Genomic DNA, 17,771 nt, shown 5'->3' on the forward strand with positions numbered 1-17,771 from the left:
GGTGCGGGGGTCACGAGAGCTGTACAGAGCCAGGGGGGGACATGCAGGGGCAGGTGGAGCCGGGAGGAACAAAGAGGGCGCAGACAGAAAGGTCTACAAAGGGGTCCAGGCGTGTGTAAAACAAGCCGGTCAGTACACTTGCCTGGCTGAGCCCCACACCTGATCCCTGCAGCCTGGCCTGTCTTCTTGCATCTTCTTATTAAACCTTTTCTTACCTACCTCTCTGTGTAATCTCACTCTGTCCCGTGCGTGCTGTGAGGACTCGGTGCCAGACACAGGGGGGACCCGTGTGTGCGCGAGTGGAATTTGGGTCTGGCCGCTGGAGTCAGATGGGGGGTGTGGGCGCCCCGGCCTGTGGTGTCAGAGACTGGAGTGAGTGGGGGGATCCCAGCAGCGTGAGCTACTGGAGCAGGTGGGGGTCGGTGTGTGTCCCAAAACCAGCTGCTGGGGGTCGCTGTCATGAGTGAGGTGAAAATGCAAACAGCATTTCTTGTCTACTCCTCCAAAGAAAGAGTAAGCTGAACTTCATGGGTTTCACATATAGATACAAAAAATCCAAACGAAAGGAAACAAAAACCCTGCCATAAGATTTTGAATATTGCAAAGTAAACCACTAAAATTAGGAAGCGTCATAATTAATGCCACTTGAATTATCACATAGATGATAACAGGACTCCCACGACATGACCACATACTGTTTTTTCATTGTAATATCTTTGTTATAGTGCATTTACATTCTCTGTGTTGTGGGAACAAAATCAGGTTTTGTTTTGAAAAAAGACAATAATTTGCATGTTTCCTGCCTCGTTTATTTTGGGAATAGATGGTGAATATGATCAAGGTAAAAAATTAAAGCAGAGAAGGAAAAGTTTTATGAAAGCTGCTTTAAAGAGCTCAATCTTTACCCCCGTATTGGCTTCACCATTTCCCATGAATACCTAGAAAGCCCATTCTTTTTCCAAAACAAGTAAAATTAGTTTCCTATTTTTAAACTCACCTTTAATTTAAGGGGAGGCATCCTTTGAATTCAAAACAAGCTGCATGTGGGTAAGTAGAAAAATCAAAAAAATTAAAAAAAAAAAACTGTTTGCAAGTATAAGTTAATTTCTGTTAAAAAAACCCCAAAACACTATTAGATGTTTTTAATACTAACTCTGTAGCTAGCAGTCTACAGAATGGGGAGAGTAACAGTTCTTTCAACTCAAAATTGCTTCAAATATGATTTCACTAATCCTGAGGGAGCATTTGTAAGGCAGACACTGACAGATTATCAAAACCACTCTTATTAATCGACCGTTTATTAAAGAATTCAAACACCAACTTAGACACCACCTAAGAAACTTGAGAAACTAAATTACCCTGTCTAGTACTCAGGGAGCCATGCAGCCACATTCATAAACAATCAGTTAAATACAAGTGCTTAACAAATGGAACAAAATTAGAATAGGGAGAAAACTGAAAACACAAGAATAATTTGGAGAAAACTAAATAATCTCCAACTGTCAGACACAAAGCACACAAAACAATCTTACCCGTACCCTGCCCTGCATCCCCACTCTTGAGATATTAGTTTTCTCTGTAGCCTTACCACAGTTCACCAGGTTCTGAGGAATCCAGCAGATTACTATACCATAAATGTTCTTGTTGCCTCTTTGGGTTAGATCTTTGAACAGTTACATTTTTATTGCCTTCATCTTTCTCCAATGAATCAAGATTAAGCAATGCAAAGGAGAGGAAAAATGGGGTAATGGTCAGCCATTCCATCTCACAGATGAGGCAGCTGGGACCTTTCAGAGCAGTGATCCCTTCTGAAAAGCCACTTGCGGAAAAGCTAACACCTCCCCAGCTGACAGTCCTGATGATCACGCTCCTGCCTTCCAGTAGTCCACATCATGCCTACTATCCCTGCAAATTTAAATTTAACTCATGCACACTGACGAAGTTACTGCGCTCATTCCACCCCGACTCCCTCCCACCCCAGCCATAACTTAATTCTTTAGGGAAAATTTACTTCGCTAACCACCATATCACGAACCATGCACTTTTCAGGCTCACATTCTGAGCAGATGGGTACTGCCGCATTCCTTTTTTCTTGTCAGGCACAGCATACATTGCAGTACATTCCACAGCTGAAATAAACTTCCTGTTAAGACAGTGTAGCTGACTGAAAGCAATTTTGACTTGATAGAACTGTTACTCTCCCCATTCTGGAGACTGCTAGCTGAGACACAAGTTAGTATTAAAAACACCTAGTAGTATTTTGCCTTTTTTTTTAACTGAAATTAACTGATACCTGCAAATGGTTGTGGTTTTTTTCATAATAATTACCATCATACAGCTTTGCTACAGCTCTTTCCTACAAGAAAGTGAAAACTCCCACCAAACTGGTTCCACCTCTTCAGAACTAAGAGATGTATATTTATATTAATGGCCTCTAGATCAGGTCCTTTAGCGTTTGTCCAATCGGTTCTCAGGGAGGACTGCCTGGAAATAGATCAGTGAGATGCTTGTGAAAAAGACTAGTTAGATTGTGCCAAAGTCCTGGTTGGAAAGACCAAAGGAGACTATTTTGGAACTCTACATTGCCACTTCAAGAAACCTTCTCAGATAATACTGATTTCCGCTTGCTCCATAACAGCCTTGAATCCCTAAAATAAGCTATGTATGCATTAAAATTTTATTCTGAAGCCAAGAAGTGCTAAAACCGTAACCTATTATAATGCACTGTACATAAAGTAAAATGTTTGGCAACACATTCCTTTCACACATCCACTGTCTTACTTTGTTTCGCTTCCAATGAACAACTTAAAACCAGAGCTGCCTTTTAACCTTCACCTAGCACAGTGACTTTTGGAAAAACACAGCCTTCATAAAACATGTTGAAATTAAGAGGTAAGAATGATGTACAGGCTCAAATGAAGAACTAGCAAACCTTCTATCATATTGCTACTGTTTTACTGAGTCTGAAAAACATAAAATAAATTATTCTTTTACGTATTCTAGCCCCAGCACTAAAATGGGATCAACTCAGATTCTCACCCTAAAGAGTATAAATAATATAAACATAATGATTTGACATTATTTCTAATAAATCTATTAACCTAAGTTACTAAACTAGCCATTTTCCCTAGCCCAGAAAGAACTGATAGTTACCAGAGTTTTTTCCAGATATCTCCCTCAGCATAGTTTATTAATTCAAATAAAAAGACTTAAAAGGTAACTCAGACCAGAGCTATATTGCCTGATAACATCGGCTTAAAAACCAGATATCTCATTTCTACATCTTTTCCTTTATTCTAAAGTCAGACCCAGAAAAAATAAAATCCTCCCTAGAATTGCACTGTTGACCCCTTTATGGATGTTAGCTGCCCAGGTAGAGCTGATATCTGAATAAGGCTTGTTACATGGTCAGACAGCCCAAGACTCATTACACTTAAAAAGGCAGACCAATCTACTAAAGTCACACCACAGGAGTAGGTAGTAGTTATGTTCTCTTCACTCTTGTGTACTGTTGGTTTCCACATAGCTTGTGGCTTCTACAGATGCAGCACCTTCACAATGCCATCTGCATACAGGGAGGTGCTAAGTCTCTCAGACTGACAGGTCTCCGAGATCTCATTTAATAAAGGGTGTTTAAGGACAACAGTCTCAGAGCCCTCTCTCCCTGGGTGCATTAGAGTGGAAAGCATTACAGTGGAAAGCATTACAGTGTCAGGCACCTAAGTTCTCAGGGTTAACAGCCAGGCTTCAAAACATCTGCATCTTACAGCAAGGTCTGATTACACTGACCCACTGCAGAAAAATACTTACTGCTCGTACATGAGGTGTGACGGTATGAATGAATCTCAGAAAAACATATTCCAAATTCAATAGTCTATATTGACATTTATTTTTGCCGTCATCTTCTAGCTACTAAACTGGGAGAAACACAGAGGCCTTAAGAGTCTGAAACAGTAAGATCCCAGAGACACTGCTTCTAAGAACATTCAAATGGTGAGGGAGGGTCACAAGTCACACATTCGGGTTTTTTTCCTTACATATACCACATCCACTTCAGAGGAATTTCACAGTATTCTCTTCAAGTTTCTTCCCTTTGAGATATTTTTTTTTTTTAACCCCTCAGGCATTTGGAGTCCCTGAACACCTACATGCTCCGGTAGAACCTGAACTTACAGTAGTTTCTGGCTCACAGAGGTCTCTTCTACAACTTCTCCATAGCAATACTAAGAGCCTGTTTTCACAATAACCGTATATTGCTAAGCTTTTGCAGGTAAGGTCATGAAACAACTGGGGATCAACACTTCTCTTCAGACTGCTTCTCTCCCATTTGTACTATCATTTTGCCATCTTTTAGGCTAACAAGGAGCAGTGTTGTCCCACTTCTTGCAGGCACTCCAACTATATTTTGCCCGCATGCTGCAGTGCTCCCAATGGCACCTTGGTACATTCTTTACAGCACATACTGTTTTTTCTACAGGCTGCAGCACAAAATTAATAGGGCATCAGGGCATTCACGTATTACTCCCTCTTTGCTGCCTGCTGTAATCAGCAAGCATTTTGAAAAGACTATCATTAGTCACCATCCCTACAGAGCCACCAGAGCCTCCTTCAGGATCAGAGTAAAGTAGTGGCGCAGCGTCCATTTCCATCCTCACACTGACAACCTCCCTCAAACTCCAGATGCCTTACAAATACACCTTTACAACAATGCTCCCCACTACTAAAGAGCTAACAGACGCAGGGAAGTCAAAGCCTATACTGGCCAGTAGGCCAGTATTTATTTATTACAAAATTCAAGAATCATGGCACACCCAAGCCCTGGCACCACTTTGTCCTTCTCAGTGAGCTTTACTTAGAATACATTAAAGGAAAAAAACAGCTTTTAAAGCAAGTTAACATTGCATATTTTAATTCTAAAGAACCATTAAATTGCTCTTAGAAAATACAGCCCAGTGATTATTTAAATAAAGTTCTACATATTCACAAGAATTTTTAACATTTTATCTAGCACAATAGCTAAACCTGTTTGCAGAACTAAAACATCTTCAAATTCACGAGTTGGTATGTTATGATCATTTTAAATTCCTGTTCAATTTTTTATTAGAGGCACTGATATTTAAAACACAGAGTAATATGTTATTTTTGCAATGATGCACTGGGAGATGGCACAAATTCCGCTTGAGGTACTTTCAATCATGGAAGTTAAGGGCCGCTGACATGATGTCAAGACACAGAGGATGTACCCTTCCATCAGCAAAAAAAAAATTGCTTAATTATTTATTTCTGATCATACATTCCTAGCCTTCTGAAATACTCCTCATGATTCAAAAATGACGCTGCCCATGAGTAACTAGTACATGCAAGCAGCACAGCAACAGTATAGCACAATGTCTGTTATTTTAAATATTGTAATTTGTGTGGTACACAAATTTGGAAAAGGCACATAGTGGGGCGGGGGACACACAAAAATTATGAATTGTCAGCTACTATGCCAAAAAAAAAAAAAAAAAAAAGTGTCCTGCAGAGCTTAGAGTTTGCAGAGTCACCAGCTATAGCCTGACCACACTAGCAGCTCACGCAGAACACACTTAATGTTGACCTGGTGAGGACCCAGGTGTGGACTTTCAGGTGAATATATGTTGAAATTATAACCAAATCAATTTAAAAGGATATTTTTTAATTAAATACTATTCACTAGGAAATACTGCACAGTAACAAAAATCAGCACATAGAGAATGGGGCAGGGTACAGTTTGGCTCTGAAGTTATTTAGCAGTAGGATTTATAGCTCAAAGGCATCAAAATTTCAAACCATTTCCATATTTCCACATAATTTCAATCACGTGCTTAGAAAAGAGGACCCTTCTACTTACAGCTCTAACAAAAATTAAACCAAATACATATACACATATATATATTTATCACCAGCTAAAGCTCTCTTTCTAAAATAAAAACATCATGAGTGGGCACATTAAGCCTTTTGAGATTCACATTAAAAAACAAGCTAGTGAGCAATCATTTTATTTACTCGTTGAAAACATAGCAAACAATTTAAATGAAGCATTACAACAGAGATCCATAAGACCTAGACATTCCTGTTTAACACAAATGCAAGTTACAAATCCACAAAATGTAATACAGATGGAAGAACTGGATTTAGCTTAACCTGCATGTCCCAACTGGAGTAACTACAATCAGGTTTGCAATATTTTACTGTTGCAATATCACTATAGTATTTTGACTTCTCGAATACCACTTCATCTTTTCTTTTAACATATGAGAACGCATGTGGGGAAGACTGAAAAAAAACCCCAAGCTATACAACTTTTAGTTCCACAATTAATTTGAACTCATTACATAAGCTACATTTTCTAAAGAATACAAACTTCGCCCTGTTTCAAGGAGATTTTTCTTCCAAAATGGAATGCAAAAGAAGCGTAAAAAAAGCGCTTCTGCACTTCTGGAACAGGTACAGAACTCTGGGAAACTTAAGAACTGATCTGTCCAAATATATTATCATTCAAGAAGAAAATCATGCTTCACACTTTGCAAATTGAGAAAGCCTTCAGTGATACTAAAGCTGATACAATCCCTTTATATTTGGAAAACACAGAGGAGAAAAAAAAAAAAGAAACTTTGAAGAAAGTTCCCAAGGACAATTCCTTCAAAGTGCCTGTTATTTCACGGAGGCGGAGACAGAAGTTTCTGTAGGATCGAAGATATACAGGACTTCTATGGTCAAAACTTCCTGCAGGCAAATTAGGGGAGAAGGAAAAAGGGAAGGTAGGAGCATTCTGATAACAATAATACCCTAATAGCACAAACAAGATTTCACATGCCTTACAGATACAATAAAAAGTTTGTAAACATTTTCTTCAGGAATTTAAAGAAAAGAATCTTCCACGTACCTACCTGATACTGAAGCCAGTGTCATGCTAAAAGAGGTAACTTGACACCCATATACACATAGGAAAAAAATCTAAGGCAGAAAAATAAAAGTTCTAGCAATACCAAAAAGTACCACTGATTTTTTAGCCTTTAAAAAACAGATTTATTACAAGAAAAAAGCCTAATAAAGTAATTAAATAGTGGGAGTATGAAACAGTTTAGTTAGATGCTCACAGAAAACTCCATTTCACATTGTCACAGGCCAGAAGCACCACCAAAAACAATAAAAGCCTCCCCAAACCATACCTGATCTTTTAGTCTATAGCATTTGTTTCACCATGTAGCAGGATACAGTAACTTGCTGGTCAGTGTTTCAGTACCAGATTTTTTGTTTATATACAGATTACACATAAGCAACTTACATGTCTCATTACCTTGAATATGAATGTTAAAGAGATATAGCACGTACTTTGCCTCACAGAAGCTTCAAGTGATACACCACTTCTTTCTGAATATCAAAACACCCATCTTTCAAACTTAGTCTCCCTCCTAGTATGCTGTCTAGAATGTCTTAGAATGCTTTCTTTTTTCTTGAGTTTTACACGCAAGTTCCAAAGCTGTTAACAGGGTAACGTGAGTTAGTCAAGTAAAGAACACTAAGACTGCATTAGCCCACCTAAGAAATCGGGGAATTCATTACACTGATAAGGATGCAAGGCTGAGTTGTCATAACTTCATAAATGGCAGATTTAAGATATTACTAAGAATTAGAACTGTGCCTTTATCTATCACAAAGACAAAGCTATTTTCTTCTTCGGCTGTTAATCATCACAGGAAGAAAAAAATTCCTTGGGCATTAGCTGTTGAAGGGCTGGTTGGTGCCTGTTTACCAAGTGGAAACAGTTGCTTAGGGGTACATGACCTACATCACAGAGGATATGGCTAGTTGCCAGCTGAGTGAATAGAATTAAAATCACATCCCTTACCTTTTTCATTTGTTGCTATCTGGAATACTCCTCTTATCAGTTCTTCATACACATTCACTGGTTTGCATCTGCATTGTTTTTAAGGGGAGTTTTCTCTCACATGGCTGACCCTCTGCTGAGAAAGCTTTAATTAGAGCACAGAGCTCAAGAACACCAACCACAGATTTTAAACCTTGCTTATCAAGGAGTTATGAAGACCACAAAATACATGCATAAACTTTGTACTGTCTATTATGTTCAACAAACCACTTACTATAATGTATGAAAGCTAACCTTTAAGGGTGACTATTGTGGCAGGAGTACACATTCCCCTCCTGCTTCCAACCACCAACAGGGGCTAGGGGGTCTTACCATAGGAGCCTCTAGACCACGACGAATAGATGACCATGGTCCAGATCCAACCAAGTTATAAAATGGGACCCCCGCAAGAGACTCACTTTGAGTGGTTCTCAGAGCAGCGGGTCTATGGTCAGAAGCCTTCCCCTCAGGACTGGGATGCCACCCAAAGAAACCTCCTGGGACTAAGTGCCCTCACCCCTCACCTTGGTGAGTGAATACTTCTTCTGGATATCCTTGAGTGAGCCCTTGCCCCCCCCTGGGGGAGTGATTACAACTTCTGGGTACCCTTGAGTGAGAGGCCTACCTTTGTGAATCATCATTCCTATGTGGCGTTGTTCTTATGTGCTGTTGTGTAGTAGTAACTTCCCCAACTGGTACACCAAGCCTGTAATTTGCGAAATGTTATCAGAGTGTTATTTCAGCTACTCCCATTGTCTTGTTGGTTTTGGCTGTTTGGCTTTCATCACAAATTAAAGTTTGTTTAAGTTTATTATCTGTGCGAAGTTATTTTGGGGTGCCTCTGTAAGAACTACCTTAAAAAAAATAAATTTAGAACTGCAAATGATGCAAAAAGTAACTTACATAACCTTTATAACGTATAAATATAACTTTTATAAAAATAATAACTTATGACATTATTATTAGTTTTAAAAATTAAGGCTAGGTTAAGTTTTCCTATCCATGACGACAGGAGACATAGCAATTACATGTGCCAATCACTGGGACTGACAGGCCCCAGTCACAATTTCTCTCATCCTCTTCACTGAGTACTAGAAATATATGGCACTATGATAATATATGGATTTGGGAATATATTATGTTTTCTTAAAGCAGCAGAACAAAAGCTGTCCAGTTGTTCCAGTTTTGACAATATGCGGTGTTGAAGAAATGTGAAGGTACAAATCCTCCTAATTCAAAAATGCCAAAGGCAAATAAAAAGTATTTTTATGTTTTCAAGTAACTGGATTTTAAAAGAATGGTGTTCTTATTCCCTGAAACTTCAAGGCTGACATCAGCACTTTAGTCTACCTGGTGCTGGACTAACATTTGCCACTTGGGTAACAATTCTTGTAAGCCAAGCAGAAAGCTTCTAAAGTACTTACCAAAGCCAAGCGCTGTGGAACAAACGCCCCACGTTCATTTTTCTAGGACTGGTATAGCTTTGATTTCCCCAAGCTTTTCTGAGGCTAACCCCACACGCTATTGAAACTATCTTCTGGCTTGTACCATTCCAACTTGAGTCACCATCCCTGGAAGTATTTAAGAAACCTGCAGACATGATGCTTAGGGACATGGTTTAGTGGTGGACCTGGCAGTGCCAGGTTCGTGGTTGGAGTTAGTTATCTTAAAGGTCTTTTCCAACCCAAATGATTCTGTGATTCTAACTCCCGTGCCAACCCTTCTTCCCCGCCACAGCACCTCATTTGCTCCACTTTTATCACACGTTTCTTGCACATTCTATTGCTGCCCGGTTTTGCCTTCCGCTAGCACGGCAAAAAAAAAAAAAGTTAAAAACCGGTTTGATCGCTTTCGATAACCCCAAGTTTCCTGCCTGAAGGACAAAATGGCCGGCTGCTCTTTAACCTATCCACAAGCTGCCCCAGTTGGCAGCAGCGCTCGGGCCTTTCCACCAGCGGTAGCTCCATCGCTGCTCCTCCTCCCCTTCCTTCGCCGCCACCCCCGGGCAGCCGGCGGCAGTGAAAGCCCACGGCCGCTGCCGGGGCCGGGCGCTGTGGTACCGCGCACGGCCCAGCCCCGGGGCGGGCCTTCCTGCCGCGCACCGCTCGCCTCCCGCTCCCCGCCGCGCCACAAGAGCCTACGGAGCCCCGGGCGCTCACGGTAACGCAAGTCCCTCCCCGCGAGAGCGACGCCGCCGGCCGAACCCAGCCCTGAGGCAGCCCCACCACACTGCAGACACCCCGCTTGCCACCGGAGCGGGAGGTGGCTGCGAACCTGCGACCCTGAGGCGAGGGCGGCGTGAAGGGGAGGGGAAGTTTGCGCCTGCGCGGCAGCTGCCCCGGCGCGGCAGGGGCGGGACGGAAGGGAGGGAGGGAGGGAGGGAGGCGTTACAAGGTCGTCGCCGTTTTTGGGTCTGCTTGGGGAAAATGGTGGGTGTTTGCGTGCATGTCTTTGAGGCGTGATGGTGGAGCGGGCAGCCTGCGATTGGAGCTTTGGTTGTCTTGCGCGGGTGCCGGGTGCCAGCGGCGGCCCCGGCGGCCCTGCCCCGGGGCGGCGGCGGAGTCACTGAAGTAATTTCTGTCAGTGCTTGGAGGAGTCCCTCAGCCGGCGAAGGGACTTACTTGCCCTCTTGCGGTTATTTTTCGTTGCTTTCAAAGTATCTGAGACGCGTTTCTGGCCTGAGGTTTTTTATTGTTCTTTGTGTGAGCGTGTGCAATCGGAACCAGAGCGTGTTTTCCACGTTTAAAGGAGCTTCATGTTCATAGCAAAATCTTTCCTTAAGCCTCTTTTAAAACTAGTCTTGATTATTAAGATAAAATTCCACTGTATTTGGAGATGTGTGGGACTAAAATTGGGAATAACTGTCATACTACTTAGAAGAAATTGTTGTGTCCATACTTTTGATGACGATATTGGTTATCTGTATACCATTAAAATTAATACTTTTACTTAAATCCTTTTACTAATGGTGGATATGTTTTCAGGCATATTTTTTTTTCCTTTTTTTAACTTAGTTGACACAATGACAGACTTTGAAAAGAACCTGCGTCAGGACATGGTTTCTCAGCTGCATAATCTTGCTGCTGTCGGAGATGCAGCCAAACTGAAAGCATTGCTCAGTCATTCGCCATCACTTATCAACGTAGCTGCAGATAACGGCTGGACAGCCCTCATGTATGGTGCCAGAAATGGACACCTTGAAGTTGTGCAGATTCTTCTTGATGAAGGGTAAGCTCTTTAGTAGATCCCATTGAAGAGCTCTTGCCCTTTCTGCCCGTTTCAGCCGGATCTCAGAAAAGTAAATTTACCTGACAGATAGTGGCAGAAATTTTAAGGTTAAAAATCAGGAAAATATACTCTGTTTATAAAGGGATTCTGCTGTTGCATCATACTTTCTATATTTGCTAAGAAACTCTTTTAAGAGTATTTCTAAAATTATTCCTTTGATCTTCAAGGATATATTCACACTCCTTCCAGAGCCCAGCTGAATCTAACCAAGTTTGTATCCCATTCCAGCCACTCTACAGAGTATAAATTTGGTATATTTAATAGTTCCACTTAGACTTTATCTATAAACTTTATTTGTAATCTGCTTGCATCTATGTTACAGTGGAGAATGTTTGCTGATGTACTGGTTGTTAAGTAGGACATGACAGACACACCTTTACCAAAGTTACTGATTGATGAATTTTGTTTTGTGTCTTATTTTTTGGACAGTTCGCTTCCTCTGTGAGCTGTCACGTTATTTTCTTCAGTCAGTTAGACACCAGGCATGTTCATTGCTTGTCACAAACTTGCTGTCATATTTGTTGTCTATCTTCAAGTCAACTGTTGTACTTCTAGTTTTTCAAGACACTCAGAAAAGCAAAGAATGCTTCACCATTCTCCTTGAGACCCCAAAGAGATTCTTCTGAAGTCAGGATCCAAATATTTCAAATGGAAAGCATGCCAAAATGAAGGGTGAGAGTCAGGTGTCGTGGTTCAACTGAGCTCTACCGTAATAAAGCCCAGTCTGTGGCTTTCTGCACCCCTAATTATGGAACCAAGCAAGTTTAGTTCATTCTGTAGTTATGAGTAATCTCAGGCACAGCATTCCACAGCCTCCAGTGATCATCCCACCCTTTTGGGTTTTTTCAGTCCTACCCAGATGCTACGCCTTCTGGTGTGGCTCAGCATGGAGTGTCAGATGAACCACTGTTCTGTACTCTATCAGTACATTCCAGCATGTAGAGGAGTATCACAGTGCAGATTTTGTGGATTGAAATAATCTTTCTATTGAGGAATCTTTTGAGATTTTAGGGAATTTATCAGTTTGGTAAATAGGATAACAGTTTTTTAAGTTGGTCTTACTGTAAAAAGAGTATCTGAATATCTGCTTATAAATGTCCTTTTCACAGCCATTCTCTTAGGCAATTTAATATATTTCCTGAGGTGGTACTCTGGCCTCATTAGTCTCATTTTAGTTAATGCTTGGTCATGGTAATCATTTGGACAAATAGAGTTGCTGGATATGAATGTCTATGAAGGCAATATTACATAACATTCCAGAGATTCGTCCTGGAAAGCTAGTCAATTTTTTTTATATTCAGCCATGTTTGAGAAAAGCTACAGGAAATGTTTGTAGACTGTCAAAAAATATCTTAGTGATCTAAATGGTTCAGGCCACCGTTGGGGACACTGAATAGCAGCCTGATTGCAGTCTGCACGTACCTGAGTAGGTAGAAGAGGGAGGACAAAATCAGAACAAAATTCGGTGTCTGTAAGATAGGAAATTAAGTAGGGAATTAGGCAAGATTTTCCTAAAGGAGTCTTAATCTTTAAAGATAAATGAGCAACAGTATTTTCTTTAGCACCAAAAACTTGTAAATTAAGTTTTGGATGCCTTTCTGAAAAAGATGCAAAACTCCTTCAAAAACTACTAAGTTTAATACAAAATCTCAAGTCAAAACAGTCTTGACAGTGGTACAGTTGCCTGTGTATTGGCAAATGAATATACTGGCGTCTTCTTGTTTTAAAAGCTGATCAGTCTGGCCCCACATCTACTGTATAATGTGTAGTTTACAGGGAAATGTCTGTTTTACTTGTCCACTTGAGTTAAAATTGACAAAAAATAAAAGTGCATTACTTTTGACCTCACAATCAATCAACCCCAATCTATTTCAGATATTTTAAAATTTTTGTTAGACTTTAAATATATATCATGAGGCAGTGTTTCCTCACCTGTGGTGTTTTGCAGACATCTTGGTAACCAGCACCACAGTCGTAAGGGTGCCTAATTCTCTCACTAGGCAGAGGCTATAGTCTTGATTCTTATTTAATGGTAAATATATTATTGTAAACGTTTTGATGCTGCTTTCAGTAGCTTCTAGAAGTAATGCTAGTTAAACTGCTCTTTTTGTCTTTATTACTGGTTATTCATAAGAGACCTGTACCCTGGCTTTCAAAGTTCTATCTGTAAATGATCTTGAGCTTTTTTTTTTTTTTTTATGATACAATGTGTGAGATTTTAGTTTGTCTGTTGCTGTTGTAGTATTGCGTGAACCTTGGTGAGTGATAATCTGGAGTAGATCAACAAAAATATGGAATCAGGCCTTAGCGAAAGAAAATGAAGTATGATTACTTTTCATTACCATAATGCCAAGTATTTAGCCTAAAGAGTGCCCCAGTATAGACAGTGTCTAAAAGTTCTTTCACCTTAATAGTATCAGAGTATATGCTTTAAGGAAGAATAATACAGCATCAGGACTCTTCCTTAACATATTTACCCTGGTAACCGCTGTTCTTTTCTGTTTCTCTAGGTGTGACAGGTCCATCATTAATAAATCAAGGCAGACTGCTCTAGACATTGCTAAATTTTGGGGGTACAAGCACATAGCTAATTTGTTGGCTAATGTGAAGGGCGGGCAGAGGCCTAATTTTCTGTCAAATGAAGTGAAAGAATATGAAAATTATTTTGGCTTGACACTTCTGGACAGAAGGAGTGATAAAAGAACAGATTCCAAGTGGCTAAGCAGAAAACAAAGCCATCCAACTACAGTATACATTGTCTTCTCAAATCTAAGTCCTTTGGTTACTTTGGGTGGGGGAACAGAGAGCTTCCAGCAGCCAGAAGTAAAGCTTTGCAGGCTGTACTACAAGGATGTGGAGCAGTACATGAGCCAAACCGAAGAAGGCACCTTGATTTTTCTTGGAGTTGAACTTCAGTTCCAGATGAACCGGCTGGCTGCTTGCAATGGAAGAGTTCTGGAAGAAGATGAAGAGGATGGGTTAGTTGCTTGGTTTGCTCTTAGCATAGATTCTGCTTCTGCTGAGAAATTTAAACAGCAGCATGAGGACTGTTACTTTCTTCATCCACCAATGCCAGCACTACTGCAGCTACCTGAAAAAGAAGCTGGTAAGATGCATAAAATGCAGCAGTTACCAACTGTGTAATTAGAATGATATGCTTTAGGATTCACTGAGTTACAATGCAAGGACAAACCACTGCAAAGGAATCATGTATTTTCAGTAGCTTTAGAAATATCGTAATTTTAAAAGCCTGTCAGAGGTTTTGTGAAGAATTTTGTATGTAAGAACATGTGCAGTTGCAAAGCGCTAACATGTGCAATGGCAAGTATTAGACTGTAAAATCTATTGATCATGCTTTTAGAAATGGTACTACTTAAATATTAATGCATGCGCATTAATGTTCTAAAATGAAGGCAAAAATCTGTCATTACTGAGTTTTCATTACAAGAAATGAAACTAAGTCCTTAATGTGTGTTGCATACTCATCTGAGAAGGAAACAGTATGAGCACGTGTTGGAAAGTCAGATCCTAAAGTGAATTAATGTCATTATGAGCATGTTGTTAACAACTGCTGTTGTAACAATTTTGCTTTTACAGAACAATAAAGGGCAAGCTTGACTTGCACCTGAAGTTTAAATGGAACAATGCATTATTATGTCAATACTTGTAGTAACCCTAAAATGGTCATCTGGAAAAGGTGTGATATATAATTCTGGCACTTTGCCCAGACAAAGTAACTTTTATGAGAAACAGGATATACTGATCCAGATGAATGTGGTCTGTAGCTACATATTACTGTGTTCTGTTGTATGTGCTGTGCTACAAAGAATCTGAATAACTCATATTGTTCGACTTCTCTTGTAGTAGATTACAATTCAAGCCCTAGTCTTACTTCGATTTGTATGTTAAACTTTACGGCTTGCTTTTTCTATACTGTTAAAAGCTTGCATGAATTAGTATCTGATTTTCTGTATTTTCAATGTATTCTTTTAAAGGAGTAGTAGCCCAGGCTAGATCTGTTCTAGCATGGCACAACCGCTACCGATTCTGCCCAACGTGTGGGAGCGCAACCAAGATTGAAGAAGGGGGTTACAAGAAAACTTGCTTAAAAGAAGATTGTCCCAGTCTCCAAGGTGTTCACAACACGTCGTATCCAAGAGTAGGTGAGAATATTGTAGGATAAACTTGGTCAAAAGTGGCTTGTTTGTACTATTATATACATGTAAATCAGTTTCTTTTTAGGTATTTCAGCTGCTTGCTTCTGTCCCAGGTCTTAGATACTTGTCTCTCACCAGAGGATGTGTGTCTCAGCTCTGTTTAGGATTCAGTAATTCAGGCTTCTCTTTCTTGGAGTAGTCTGTGACAAAGAATTGCTGTGACAATAGCAATCTTTGTTGCAATGGAGTAATATCAATTAGAAGTTCCAACAAGATAAATGAGAGATTAACAATACAAAGGGTCACATTTTCCCTTTTTTCATTGTGCATATTGTTTTCTCACCTTCTGCAAGCTGCCTGAGCTTGAAATAGCTCTCTATCAAATTTGACCCTATATCAAATTTCTGATACAGTGCTCTTTTTCTTGTAGTGCCACTTTGACCGTATTAGACATCTCCCCTGGCTTTCACTATTCATTGTCAGTCGCAAACTGCCGGGCCTGTTTCTACTCAGAATATGAGCTTGTATAGACAGTCGTCTTTAGCTCGTTTTGTTCACGTGTTGCAAAGGAAGTGTACTGCATTATTGATGGGGAAACAAGGAAGGAAAAAGAACTTACTCTTTTTTTCGTGGATGATTTGTTGACTCTTAGATCACCTTTACTTCCCCTACCCTGTCCTCTCTTCTGCAGTTGTAGTTCTGGTGGTAGTAGTATGTGTGTTGTATTTCTCTTCTCAAAGACATTTCATTGTAGTAATCAAAGCAGTTTGGCCATATTCTTCTGCCTTACAGATGATAGTGAAGCTTGCTAAAACACTGATGGCTGTTTCATTACAGGCTCTGGCAGAACAAACTTAGAGGTGGAATGGCATTATATAGGAAAGACTGATGAACCACCATTTTCTACTGATGTTTTTCTCCGAAGAAAGTTTGCATGTTCTACGCTGTGCCATGTGGCAGATATCTTTGAACAGAACAACCTTTGAAATTATTGTTTATAGTGGTTGCTTAATCAAACCTTCTCATACAGAGAAAATACTGGGTTTTGGACAAAAAAAACCCAATGAAAAACAATAGTGAGAGAAAAAATACATGAAGGCAAAGGTAGATAGAAAAAATTAGAAACAAAAAATTGAGATACTTAAGAGCTAGGTAACAATAAAAAAAATGGAAAAGATCATAGACCAACAGTGTGTGGAACGGCAAGACAAAAAGAATTATACCAGTAAGAGAAGATATTAATCAAGAAAGAAAAAGATAAATAAAATGACCAGAAGTGAGAAAGTAGATAAAAGTACATCATCAGATGAGAGATTGATAGCAAACAGTCAGCAAAGGCAAAAGTGAAAAGTGTAGTCGGTATTTACATTGTAACTAGAGTAACTGGCTCTTCTTTGGTATTTCAGTCAAAAGTACATTCTTCAGTCGTGTGTGTGTGTGGAAGACGTGATATTACATTGCTTTTGCTGCAGAAATGGTTGCATAACTGGGTTGGATGCAGAGCTAGGTTAGTATTGCTGGTACTCTGAATAGATTGTGTGCTTTGGTTGCAAGTAATTTATGTCCTGCATTTCAAGCCTTGCCTAGTAGACTGCTTCTACTGAGCGCGTATGTTGCAAAACAAAATAAACAGCTATCTTGCACGGGGAAAAAAAAACAAAGTGAAATAAAATAACAACTTGCTCTGGGCATCTACACAATTCTGATTTCAGTCACTTAAAGGTATCTTTTTTTTGTATTTACATGCACTGATACCAAATAGGCTGGAATTTTTTACTGCTGTTAAGTCCCTCAAATGTTGAAATATTTTCCTTTCATGTCCCTTACAGATCCTGTTGTGATAATGCAAGTCATCCATCCAGATGGGAACCACTGCCTTTTAGGGAGGCAGAAGAGGTTTCCCCCTGGAATGTTTACCTGTCTTGCTGGATTTGTAGAACCTGGTGAGTAATTTAATTTTCCCTTACCAATTCATTTTTCTCACTCTCAGTATAGTACATTGAAAATAATGTAGAAATATGTTTGGTGTTATATCAAATAAATGGTTTTGCTTGCTATTAGATAAGTTGTTATATGCCTGTTCTGTACTTCCTAGAGGCTGATGTATAAAACAAGCAAAAAGCAACTTGAGTAAATATAATTTAAGAACTGTTTTCTCATCATGTACTCTTAAATTACATATTTAAATGAAAAAAAAAAACACTTTAAAACACATATAAGTTCCTTTCTGTGGTGATACTTAGCAAGGTATTTTAGCATAGGAAAAAACTAAAGCATAACTTACAGTTAACATAAAGTTAAGCATATGCTTACATGTTTACGGCCTGGTTGATTATATGGAAGATAAGCAGAAATTACATAATTTTGAAAGAAAAGAGATATTTTGCTAGCTGTGTTGAGCAATAGTACTTGGAATTATTTACAATTATTAGTGG

At 39.6% G+C, this 17,771-nt stretch overlaps 1 protein-coding gene and 1 long non-coding RNA gene across 10 annotated transcripts in view; one reads left to right on the forward strand and one right to left on the reverse strand.

Moving 5' to 3' along the window:
- Positions 1-10,192, reverse strand: part of LOC134508242 (uncharacterized) — a 22,322-nt gene extending 12,130 nt beyond the window's left edge. The window contains exons 1-5 of one of the 4 annotated variants that reach the window (XR_010069019.1): positions 10,166-10,192; positions 9,316-9,462; positions 8,517-8,597; positions 7,874-7,985; positions 5,941-6,747 (exon numbers count right to left, since the gene is read on the reverse strand). This is a non-coding gene — a long non-coding RNA (uncharacterized LOC134508242). The other 3 variants (XR_010069016.1, XR_010069018.1, XR_010069017.1) reach the window with 3 other exon arrangements.
- Positions 1-17,771, forward strand: part of NUDT12 (nudix hydrolase 12) — a 562,232-nt gene that overhangs the window by 540,584 nt on the left and 3,877 nt on the right. The window contains exons 1-5 of one of the 6 annotated variants that reach the window (XM_063319537.1): positions 9,974-10,051; positions 10,906-11,119; positions 13,690-14,285; positions 15,175-15,342; positions 17,166-17,279. In XM_063319537.1, the coding sequence (XP_063175607.1) occupies positions 10,914-11,119; positions 13,690-14,285; positions 15,175-15,342; positions 17,166-17,279 (1,084 nt within the window). In that variant the 5' untranslated portion in view covers positions 9,974-10,051; positions 10,906-10,913. The other 5 variants (XM_063319534.1, XM_063319536.1, XM_063319535.1 and 2 more) reach the window with 5 other exon arrangements.

Source organism: Chroicocephalus ridibundus, chromosome Z (genome assembly GCF_963924245.1).
Source record: "Chroicocephalus ridibundus chromosome Z, bChrRid1.1, whole genome shotgun sequence".
NCBI classification, from domain to species: domain Eukaryota; kingdom Metazoa; phylum Chordata; class Aves; order Charadriiformes; family Laridae; genus Chroicocephalus; species Chroicocephalus ridibundus.